The sequence below is a fragment of the Mus caroli genome, unplaced genomic scaffold, assembly GCF_978045245.1.
Source record: "Mus caroli unplaced genomic scaffold, Mus_caroli_1 scaffold_3, whole genome shotgun sequence".
Lineage (NCBI taxonomy): Eukaryota > Metazoa > Chordata > Mammalia > Rodentia > Muridae > Mus > Mus caroli.
Window position 1 is genome coordinate 36,496,773 of NW_028227258.1, and position 12,334 is coordinate 36,509,106.

Genomic DNA, 12,334 nt, shown 5'->3' on the forward strand with positions numbered 1-12,334 from the left:
AAATATCCTGATCACTGCACCAGCCTGCAAAAGAAAAGTGAAACTTTAACAAACAGTAGCAAATAGAAATGAAACCTACATATATCAAACATTCTTCAAGTAGTCAAAGAAAGGAGCCATCCTTCCTATGCTAAGTCATCTTTTTGCTATGCATCCAATTCCCTGGAATCACAAGAGCACTAAGCAAGCACGGACAAACTACCTTGACCTTTTGACCAACATCATTGCTTGTGGATTCCCGGGCATTTCGAGTTTGAAATTTAGCTCTGGTTCTTGTGGATTGCTTCCTCACCGTGTTCTCTAAGAAGTTCGTAACATGTCATTGTCCGTTATTTTCCTTCAACATCTTTGATGGGAATCCATTTTGTCTGATCTTTAACTTGCACTCCTATTCTTAAAGTATTTGAGACTGGTACTTTAGTGACCTTTTCTAACAAAATTACATCTTGGTACATAATTCTTAGATTTTTTTAAAGTGACTTAATCTGAGTTAATTAAAACTGGGGAGGGGGAGGGGGAGCAAGGAGATGCTTCACTTCTATTTAAAAGAAGTCCTAAATTATATGATAGTGATTGGATAAGTATTGAAATGTCTACAAAGGTTGAAGATAAAAGGGAAGTTGTCAATCCTTCTCCATCATCCTTCAGTCTATCTCTTGTGTGTTCCCCATCTTGTCTCGATATCTCTCTCTGTTTCTCTTAGCCGCTCTGTGTTTCTCCCGTTTCTAGCATCCTTCCTAGAGAGGACTGAGGGGGTTTTTGAAGAGTACATGAAGCTCCTGAGAGGAAGGACAGTTACCACTGTGGGGTGGTGACACCTGGCAGCTGGCTCTCTTGTGAGCAGATGTTACTTATGCCTCTCTCCCTTTTTTTGATATTCTCTAGGTTGAGAAGGAAAGCAACCCAGATCTCTTTGCCTTCCGCATCCATTTGTAGCACATTTCTTCAAGGCGGTCTATTTGGCAGCCTGATCCTCTGATCCTCTGTGTGAAATTGCCCTTGGGTGTGAAAAAGATATCCACGACTAATTCAAAGACAGATTATTTCAGTGGAGTCTTTGAAAGTTGTCAAGCAATTCAAAAATATAAACAGAGAGCAAAACGAGTCATTCAGGAAAAAAAATACCCGTCAATACTAAAACCTGGAGTGTTCTTCTTCTAAAACATTGATTTCACGGTTTGTGTCTGGGAAACTCTCTCTATGTGCCAAGAGCAATGGATAAGCATTCCTGGGGCACCTAAAGCCTCAACAATTACAGTGACTCCAAGTTAGCCCAAACCCTCTCCAAAATAAATCAGCAGTCACCAGGATTTTCTAACAGAATTGGCAGGACCTGGGAAGGACCTGGATAAGGAAGGAACTCTTCAAGCTATTCTTAGTCGCTTCTTCATACACATTTATGCATGTGTAGTTTGGAAGGTGTTTGCTTTTAACTAAACTAGTATCTGTGTGTGTGTGTGTGTGTGTGTGTGTGTGTGTGTGTGGTGTTTTATTTAAACCGTGTAAATTCCCAGATTGTTTTTCTCTTTGGGTACCTTCTGCTTAAACGATGAGGGGCTTCCTCTTTTAAAAAGCAGCAACAATAAAAAAACACCAAAACATGCCCTAGAAAAAATTTTCTGCAGTTTGCAATAAAGCCTCTGTGCTTCTGCTGAGATTTAGTTGTGTTACTGCCACACATGTTACAGCATGCCATTACATAATGAAGCTACAAAAGAAATGTAGCAAACGTGATAGAAAGTATAGCAGGCACAGCAAGATCCTTTGAGCAGGCCAGTTATACTTGGAAAGTTCATCATTCTTTGTATCCCATGGAACAAGCTGAATATTGTTTGTAGAATGTATTTGTTACTTAACTCTTAAAATTATGATCAGTGGGAAGAACAGGTGGCCAAGAATGTGTTAAGTGAAGTACAGTCTTTTGCCCTTCCTCCCACCTCCCACCTAATCAACACAATAAGATTGGCTGATGGCTACCCAACGTCAAGTATTCTCATGGTCTTAATATATATCATTTTAATTGCACCAAACAATAACTAATGATGGATTTGAAAACATGTATTTAGAGTATATTTCAAATCCCAAGAAGAAAAGTATAATCAAGACAAATCTTCAAAGTTAAGCGTGGTGGTGTGTGCCTATAATCATAGCACTGGGGAGGATGAGGCAGGAGAATCGCTGTGAGTTCACAGTAAGTTTAGGGTTGGGCTCTGTAGTGAGACTCTGGGGAGGAGGTGGAATGAAAGGTCAAGCTTCCCACATTCTAATGAGAGTTTTCTTGGTCTTAGGAGCACGGCATCCCTACTGATATGGGATATGCAGTGTCCCCTCACCATTCAGGTGTCTACCCTGTCCACGTTCAGCTTTATGAGGCCTGGAAGAAGGTTTGGAATATTAAAATCACCAGCACTGAAGAATATCCACATCTGAAACCAGCTAGATATCGGAGAGGCTTCATCCACAAAAACATCATGGTGAGCATCCTGCACCTGTAGGGTTTGGTCCCTTCCTCCTGGTGACAGTACACATGCGAAGACGGAGAAAGGGGAGAGACAAGGGTTACAAATATGGCTTGGGAAAGGGCTTGCTGTGTGAAGAGTGATGTCATACCTCAGGAAGACTCACTAATGACAGCTGTGTCTTCCTACTTCCTAGAGCTCAGAAAAAATACAAATGAAAGGCTTCTTTTCCTGGCATTCATGCTTGCAAGCAATCAGTCATGTAAAAATGCTAAGAAAACATTATGTCAATTTTAGAAATAATTTTAGACTCTAACATTACTTACAAAAGTCTTTCAGTAGATAAAAGTCATGGTGTCTGTCTACAATCACCATGTTCCCTTTTCATAAACTTGTCAGGTTGCAGCTCTTTACCATGCCAGGTCCTCCCAAAACACTGCACTGTGTGCAGCAAGAAGCCATGTGTGAAGTCATGATTCACCACCAGACAACAGAGAACAAATGGCTAAATCACTACTCTGGAGCGGCTCTGTCTCATTTCGTTTTCTGAAGTGGTAACAAAACCATGTGATATATAAGAATGCGTGGCTCCGTCAAAGTCAGCCATTGGACCCTATTTTTTCCCAAGTCAGAACTTAAGGAAAGTTATTAGTGAAAGAAAGCACAGCCTCTGATTTAGACTCACACACTGCAGAGAAACAGCCAGGAAGCTGATGAGCCCCAGAGTGCTAGGTTAGGCAGATACATGTGGTCAGATAATCCGGCCTCTAGGGTAGGCGCAGTTCACTTCTGTTCACACAGTTTTCTAATGTCTGCAAAAATTCAAGTGTATAATGGCATTTAACATGGATTTAGTGCCCATTATCCATGTGTCCTTCAACAAGAAAAATGCTATAAACCCTAGAAGAGGATGTAATGGCCACATTCTTCTCCCAGCTTGCCCCTCCTTGGTACTCAAAGTGAATTTATCATGCTTCGGTCAGCCAACTTTCTGATGAGAGGGAGTTTTAAAAACCCATTGAAGATCATAATTTAAAAGCAATTGGTGGTGTTCTTTCGCTATTTCAATGTCGGCAGTTCTATGGTGGCGAGCCTCGGTCTCTGAGGCTATATTCAGTCCAGTTCTGTCCTGTTGAAGCTCCTGCCCAAAGGACTTCATTTCCGGTACCTCCTGAATGTGTTGCAAACGCATCAGTGTTGCTGTTAATCAAAGCTTAGGCAGATTTCCTGCTTTGACACGGTTGTCCCTATGATTTCTGCTTTCATATGGATTCAATGTGTGGGCTTATACATGAGAATTTCCACATTGAAGAGTGTTCAGCAGGCTGTGGGTTATGTAGAAAATCATGACGAGCCATCCAATAGGCCTACAAGTTAAGAACTGGAGAGCCAGACGCCCTCCTAAAAGACTGGAGGGCAAGAGCCGGGAACTGAGGCAGAAACCCTAGAATCTTTTGTCACACCCAGGTTTTCTAATGGAACTGAAATCATCCACAAATTAAAATCAAAAGACTTAAGAGTATTTTTCTCTTCATGCTATCATGGATCCTGCTATCACTACTTCATTTATGTAATTCAAACTTCCCACTGTAAATCAAACACCCACAATCATTCCTTTAGACTTTCTTTTCATTCACTCTTTTTGAATCCACCATCTTAACTTACTGCTTGGTTATTATGTCCACTGTGGTACCAGCTCCCACTTGGTCAGTTTGCACCTTCTCCTCACCCTTCCATGAAGGCTAGCCAGTAGGCAATGCCAGCCTGTGACTCCTCCTGACCTTTCTACCCTTATGAGTCTCCGCTATCTGCATACTCTTTAAAGCACACTTAAGAAACTGGAGATATTGAGCATTACGCCTGCATTTCTGTCTTCCACAGCACAGACTGCTGTGTTCACTGTGAATGGCTTCCCAGAGATGCCCGACCTATTCCTATCCCACCAAACCTTCCTTTTAACATATGTAACCAACTGTGCAGTGCTGTGGTTCTCAAATAGACCTACAGTTTTCTTATTCTCTGAATTCATGCATTCCTTCCATGAGTCTCCCTCATGAATTAGTAGGACATGGGGCCTCTTCACTGGGCACTTTTTATCCTCACACAGTAAGGAATGAATACCAAACTAGTGTTCTCAACCCTGGAACCTGGTTGTTAAATGTGACTCTTTGGGTAGACACAGAGGCCTATGAGCAACAAGATTCATTCTCACTGTACACACTGGCTATAGAGGGCAGCCCAGGGATAGGGCCTCTCACCAATTTAACTGTACACACACACACACACACACACACACACACACACACACACACACACACTGGCCAGCGCTGGCCAATTCACTGTTAACACGGTTCCTTGGTGTTATACTACTGTGCCTTGACTTGCTGTCTAAGGCTTTCACCATTTCCCAAGAACTGTCAGCAACTACAAAGATTACAGTTTTATAGCCTCCCACAGCTACAGGAATCAGGTTCCTGGGGCTGTATGGGAGAAATTGTGAGAGAAATAACGAGCTAAAACAAAATTTTCTGATCAAAACCAATGTTTACTTAAGAGTCTGAACTTACAAAGGTGGGGGAACCCAACCCCACCATGCCAGGATCTCCATTTGTCAGGATGGGGGGGGGGGGGGGCGCGGGAGAAACAGGTTCAGCCTCTCAGCAGGTAGTGGTGTCTTGAAGGAAACCACAGATGTGGCAGGACAATAGACCTAATCTAGGTCAGAAGACTCCACTGTAGGTGGGCTAGCTGACAGTGGCAGATCAGGTCTCAGCCAGCCTGCTCAAGGCTGGAAGAGGCTACACAGTTTCCAAGTTTGAATTTCACAGTGTTACACTACCACCATTATCTGAGGGAAAGTCTCCATTAAAATACTGTGGAGAGGGTTCTCATCCTTCCATAGCATAAGAGCTGTTTCAAGAAATGCGTCCATCATCCTATAGCTGCATCTCAAATCAAGACAGTGGATCAGGACCCTGATCCCACCCCTAATTGTCTCCCCAGCCTCCCATTGTGGCCCACTGAGGCTCCAAGACTCATGGGGGTACACATATTTTTAGAGCAAAGCCTCCCCTTTACTTTATTCAAACTCACAGAATTTAAGAAAAAGACAACATTCAAGTTTCTTCACAATTCTGTCTCTACTCAAATGACCTGGGCAAGCTAGCTTCACAGACAGTCATGCGTGTATGCTGCGATTTCTAAGCAAGATACACAAACTGAACCCTAAAAGTCATTTACTTGAAGGCATACCCTTTAAAATGTATCAGTAGCCTGACATTTGACCACAGATAAGTATTACTTAATATTACTTATTTTATTTGGCTATGTCTCCTTACCTTAATAGACTGTTAATATTTTTATTAATTTTTGAAAATTTCATACAATGTATTTCAATCGTATCTCTGATAAATATTGTCTTCTAAGAATAGAACACACACACACACGAGTGCACGTGCAAGCACACTTCTGTTCTCCTACGTGAACAAGCATCGAGTTTAGAAAAAGTATTTGCCAAGTCCGTGAGTCAAGCCTGAAAATGGCTTTTAAGTTCCATGAAGTTCCATGTCCGGCGATTGATAGTGAGGATACCTGATTCAGCTGGAACCCTTTCTCTATCAGTTCCCCTTTCTTGGCTGTGGTTTTTTGCGTGGCATTCTGACAGTTCATGATACTTTAAGGCATAAACAATCCCCAGCTAATAAACCTGAGATTTAAACTGAAATATCTTAACTGACCTAAGATAAAATATCTTCTCAGTATATTTGTTTTAGCAAAATAAATGAGACACATGTAGTCTTGATTGACTCAGAAGTATCTGGTACATTGACTGAGCTAAGAATTATATTTCCTGGGAAAGCATCCAAAAAGTAGAATAAAATCTCTTACAATATTGTCTGCACTACTGGAACATATATAGTGTACATGGAAGGCTGAAGATGTAGGAAGTCTTGAACAGGTAATGTTTGCAAAATGGTCCTGGAACTAAAAATGCTTTGTGTTAAGGCAATAAAATGATGATAAATTTCCTGCAAGCAATGACCAGAATGCCCAACCACATGGTGCTGAAGAACTCCCAGCTTTCTCAAATATACTCATTGGTTTTCTGTCTCCAAGTACGGCAAGCACAGGCCACTCCACATCTCTCTGTGTGAGGCTTCGCTGAGAACAGTATGTCTTACACAACTTCTTTTATAATTACACGTTCATGTAATGGAGAAATCTGTAGCAACAACAACAAAGACCTCATCACAGATGTGGCCATTGGCAGCAAAGGATGGAAAGCCCTTCTTTCTGCAAAGTGACCTTTTGTCATTTTGTTTACAATACTTTCTAAAGCTACCAACTAAACAGATACTGTCTTCCTTTTGGACCCAGCGACCTTCACACCTGGCATTTGAGGCCCCTTGCAACAGTGTTTCCTGGTTATCGTTCAATAAATGCCTTTATATGCTTTCCACGGGGAAAACAAGTTAAGATTGCATGATGGAAACCAGAACGTTCCCCTTACTTGCCCCTCTTTCCTTCAGGTTCTCCCAAGACAAACCTGCGGGCTCTTCACCCACACAATTTTCTACAAGGAGTATCCAGGGGGCCCCAGGGAACTGGACAAGAGTATTCATGGAGGGGAGCTCTTCTTCACTGTGGTTCTCAACCCAGTAAGTACTTGGAGTCTCTGTTCAAATAAATAACGTTTGAAATGGCAAGGTGCACAAACATCACCTTGAGGGAGAAATGGGGATTGGATAGTTACCAAACAGCATGGACATCGTGTCTATGGAGAATAAAATTACCCTCCCTCCTCCTGCTCCTCCTGATCCTCCTGATCCTCCTGATCCTCCTGATCTTCCTGATCCGCCTGATCCTTCCCTCCCCTCCCTCCACCTCTCCCTACTTCCTTCCTTCCTGTCCTCCCTTGCTTTTTCCCTTCTTTTTCTCTCTTGCCTCCTCTCTCTTCTCTCTCTGTCCTCTGGCCCATCCTCTCTTCTTTCACTGATCTCTCTTCTTTCCCTCTTTCTCCCCCTTTCACCCTTTCCTTTTCTCCTCTGTCCAACTCTCTCATCCTCTCTCCTCACTGATATAAGAAAGCACAGATTTTGTAAGCACGAAGATAGGAGCTGGGTAAAAGGCCTCTCTCATTCTCCATCCATGCTGGGTCTGCCGTGCTGGGTGGTGAAGCATCCCTGATTAATGGTGTGCTGCTCTTTCTCCTTCATATCTTAATACTAGTGTATCAGCAGCGCAATAAGCCACTGGTACATTAATTTTCCTAGCGGTGAGTGTCATAAAATCGTGTGCTGAAAGAAAAACTATTGAAGGAACCTGCAGAAGGGAAAAGCTGTTAGCGATTTCCTCCCATGAAAGAGAATAGGAAAAATAAAGATAAAATTTATTTTCAAATGTATGGATTTGCCCTTGGCCTTAGCAATATTCAAGATGGAAAACTGCAATTATCTCCAAATAAAAAATTACCAGGATAAAAGTTGGATATGATTGAAATAAACAATAAAATTTGAAAGAGTCTCAGTTTGACCTTACTTTTACAGGCTCGACAAATAAAACTGTAAGTATTCTTCATCATCTACTATGTTCAAAAGCAAATCTTATTTTTAGCTGTTAGAAAAGAAGATAAATGAAAAGGTAACTCATCTTCTGTAGCATCTGTAGCTTTAGTTCATAACTCAGAATCCTTTATAGCATTCAGCCTTTAGGAAGGCTATCAAACTTAACTAAACCCTATCCAAGCAAATATTTCTGATCTATGTTCCACAAATAACCCCTTCTAGATTATCTATATTTTGTTTTGTTGGTTTTTCCTTTTTTAATTAATTAATTTTTTATACTCCATATTTTATCCCTGCCCCATCTACCCTCCAACTGTTCCACATTCCATACCTCCTTCCCAACCCTTATCTCCACGTGGATGTCCCCACCTCCTCACCTTGCCTGACCTCTAAACTCCCTAGGGCCTCCAGTCTCTTGAGGGTAAGATGCATCATCTATCATTGAACACAGACCGGGCAGTCCTCTGCTGTATATGTGTTGGGGGCCTCATATCAGCTGGTGTATGCTGCTTGTTTGGTGATCCAGTGTTTGAGAGATCTCTAGGGTCCAGATTAATTGAGACTGCTGGTCCTCCTACAGGGTTGTCCTTCTCCTCAGCTTCTTTCAGCCTTCCCTAATTCAACAACAGGGGTCAGCTGCTTCTGTCCATTGGTTGGGTGCATCTGACTCTTTCAGCTGTTTGTTGGGTCTTCGGGAGTGTGGTATTGTTAGGTCCCTTTTTGTAAGCACTCCATAGCCTCAGTAATAGTGTCAAGCCTTGGGACCTCCCCTTGAGCTAGATCCCACTTTGAGCCTGTCACTGGACCCTCTTTTCCTCAGGCCCCTCTTCATTTCCATCCCTGTAATTCTTTCAGTCAGGAACAATTATGGGTCAGAGTTGTGTCTGTGGCATGGCCCCCCTCTCCCTCATTTGATGCCCTGTCTTCCTGCTGGAGATGGGCTCTACAAGTCCCCTCTCCCTACTGTTGAGCATTTCATCTAAGGTCCCTCCCTTTGAGTTCTGAGATTCTCTCACCTCCCAGGTCTCTGGTACACTATGGAGAGTCCCTTCAACCTCCTATCTCCTTAGGTTGCCTGTTTCCATTCTTTCTGCTGGCCCTTGGGGCTTCAGTCCTTTTCCCTCACCCAATACCAGATCAGGTTGCCCTCTCCCCTCGCCATTTCACTCCCCCCACCCCCGCCCACTTTCTCTCCCAGGTCCCTCTCTTCCTCCCCATGTGTGATTGCTTTCTTCTCCCTCCCAAGTGGGACTGAGGTGTCCTTACTTGGACATTTCAGCTTGTTGACCTTTTTGAGTTCTGTGGACTGTATCTTGGGTATTCTGTACTTTATGGCTAATATCCACTTATTAGTGAGTATATACAATGTATGTCCTTTTAGGTCTGAGTGACCTCACTCAGGATGATATTTTCTAGTTCCATTCATTTGCCTGCAAAATTCAGGATGTCCTCCATCTTAATAGCTGAGTAGTATTCCATTGTGTAAATGAACCACATTTTCTGTATCCGTTATTCTGTCATGGGACATCTGGGTTGCTTCTAGCTTCTGGCTATCACAAATAAGGCTCCTATGAACATAGTGGAACAGGTATCCCTGTGGCATGGTGGGGAATCTTTAGGTATATTCCTAAGAGTGGTATAGCTGGGTCTTCAGGTAGATTCAATTTTCTGAGGAACCTCCAGATTGATTTCCAGAATGGTTGTACCAGTTTGCAATCCCACCAGCAATGGAGGAGTATTCCTCTTTCTCCACATCCTCTCCAACATGTGTAGTCATCTGTGGTTTCTATCTTAGCCATTCTGATTGGTGTCAGGTGGAATCTCAGGGTCGTTTTGAAAGACAGAGTCTCACTATGTAGCTCTGGCTGACCTGGAACTTACTACATTGTTCAGGCTGGGCTGGAACTCAGAGACCTCCTGCTTCTGCCTCCCAAGTGCTGGAAATTAAGGTGTGCAGCCCCATTCCTGGCTTTAAATTATCTATACTTTTAGCCAGTCTGTATGGATTTCTTTTTTTTTCTTTTTCCTCACTTTATCAGTAATGTGCAGAGAAAAGAAGCCCATTAGAGTAAGATTGTGAACCAAAGACTCGATTAAAAACCTGTAAAATGCTAACAAAATCATCAAAGGTTATAGATCCTTAAATCTGTATTCTACAAGATTCTGATCCAGCAATGGACTTGGAGCCCATCTGTGTGACTGTCTAGCCATTGATGATGTAATATTTGAAAATCCCCTATGATTATCTCTGAACTATATGGACCAAATGATCTCCACTCAACACAAAAGATATTTAAAAATCAGTCACTTGTGTATAATGAACTTATGTTAAATATTTTACCTATTATCTGATACGTAATGTTTTTCATTAATAAACAAATATATAAATTTTAACCTAAAAATGCTAATAGCAATGGTTAGATTAACCTGGGTGCCAATTTATATTGACTGAGCAAGCTCTTACAACACCTACTACTTTTCAAACTTTATCAATCATATTTAACAAGTTTATTTATTTTTATGAAGATACCCAAATGGAACAAAGGGGTAAAATGAAATACAGGCTTTTATTTGTAGATTAGAAAACTTTCTGAAGATAATTATTTTCAGTAAGCAAAGATTGACTAATTTGAACAAAAGGCAGCTTTTGCCATATATCATGAGACAGACCTTGAGCTAAAATGATTCATCTGGGGCAGAGGATCCAGTCTGGGACCAGAGAATGATTCATCACTTACAGAGGGATTCCCCTTACCTGGTAGAGACAGGTGCGTATGAAGTCAGTGCTTTGACTCCGCCATGTCTAGCCACGAGGTTGTGTGCTGTCATGAGTGATCTCTGCCTAGAAGACCAAAGTGAGGACTGGGGCATGCTTCCCAAGAATTCCCACACTGAGATTAAATGATCAGAGAAAGCCATGTTCGGGTTCCAAAACCTCCAGCGTCACTGAAACATGTCCGAATTCAGCAGAAGAAATGTTTTATTAGGACAGGACTGGAGTGAAAACCCCTTATCAGGTCATTCTATGTATTAGCTGAAAGAAATTTTCATTATAGCAGATTTGAAGGAAGGTGGCTGGATGAATACATAGTAATGTAGACCTTAATTTAAAATGTTGTTCCCCAACAATACCTAGTGAAGTTGTTTCCATCAGAAAGGTAGATGAGTATTGGAGACACAGAACTTAAGTGCTATCGGATACGTAGGCTGGAAAGTGAAAATACAGGCAGGACTGTGATTAAAGATCATTTAAAGGATCACCCCGTGGGTCAGCGCTTGAAGGTGTTAGAACGACATCACTGTTGGTTAAGAGGTGGTACAATGGGGTTCATTTCAGAGTAAACCTTGAAAAGAAAACAGCAACTATAGAACAACTTAGGTTGAAGGACCTTCTGTTACACTGCTGCCAATGTGTTTTTCCTTGTGTAAAAAGAAGTGCCAATCAACTTAATGTAACACAAGTAGAGGAGTACAGCGACAGCCTAGCACCATCCGGCAGAGAAAACCTAGGCTGTCTTCCAGTGACCTCAGTGCCATGGGCCAGGCAGCCCTGCCATGTGATGAGTGTTGGTGGCTTCATGAATGGACTGAGGTTGGAATCCAGGCTCTGTACAGATTCTGTTATGGAAAGAGGATGCTGCACATAGGCACGTTCAACTTGTATGTCTCTTTACACATTTCCCCCATAAAAGGACCCTCTAGCTAAGCTTTTGCTAAGTTATTTTGTTTTATATGCAGGTATGTTTTCACTTGCATGTAATGTTTGTGCACTATGTGCATGCCTGGTGCCTATGGAGAGCCTAAGGGGCATCAGATACCTGAAATTGAGGTTATGGATAGTAGTGGGAATCTATGTGGTTATCATGAACCAAAACTTTGCCTTCTACAAGAGCAACAGGTGTTCTTAACTTCTGCATCATACACAGGTACACACAAGCACACACACACACATACACACACACACACACACACACTCATGTACATGGAGTTATACCTTTACTTATTCATAGCTTGCTTTCAGTTTTTATGATAAAAGATTGGCCACACAAATACATGACTGTCAAACCTTTTCTCTCTTGTTTTTCTCTAAGATCTCAAGATAATATTAATATCTCAATATAAAACACATTTCAAATTTTAATTTCTCACACTCTTTAAAATTTTTAATGTTCTAAAAGTTCAATGCCTTTTTAAAATATCCGTTCTCATACTTCCAGTCTCTTGCAAAATCCAAAATGAATTAAATACTTCTCATCCTAAAAGGTAAGAACCTAAACACAAAAATCAAACTTACGCAAAACCAAAATGCAA

General features: G+C 41.7%; 1 protein-coding gene across 2 annotated transcripts in view; it reads left to right on the plus strand.

Annotated features, from left to right (window-relative positions):
* LOC110290928 (bifunctional heparan sulfate N-deacetylase/N-sulfotransferase 3) overlaps positions 1 to 12,334 on the plus strand; it is a 158,192-nt gene that overhangs the window by 81,073 nt on the left and 64,785 nt on the right. For both annotated transcript variants that reach the window (XM_021157836.3, XM_029475610.2), the window contains exons 5-6: positions 2,289 to 2,474; positions 6,989 to 7,117. In XM_021157836.3, coding sequence (XP_021013495.1) covers positions 2,289 to 2,474; positions 6,989 to 7,117 — 315 coding nt within the window. The remainder of the gene's footprint in view (positions 1 to 2,288; positions 2,475 to 6,988; positions 7,118 to 12,334) is intronic.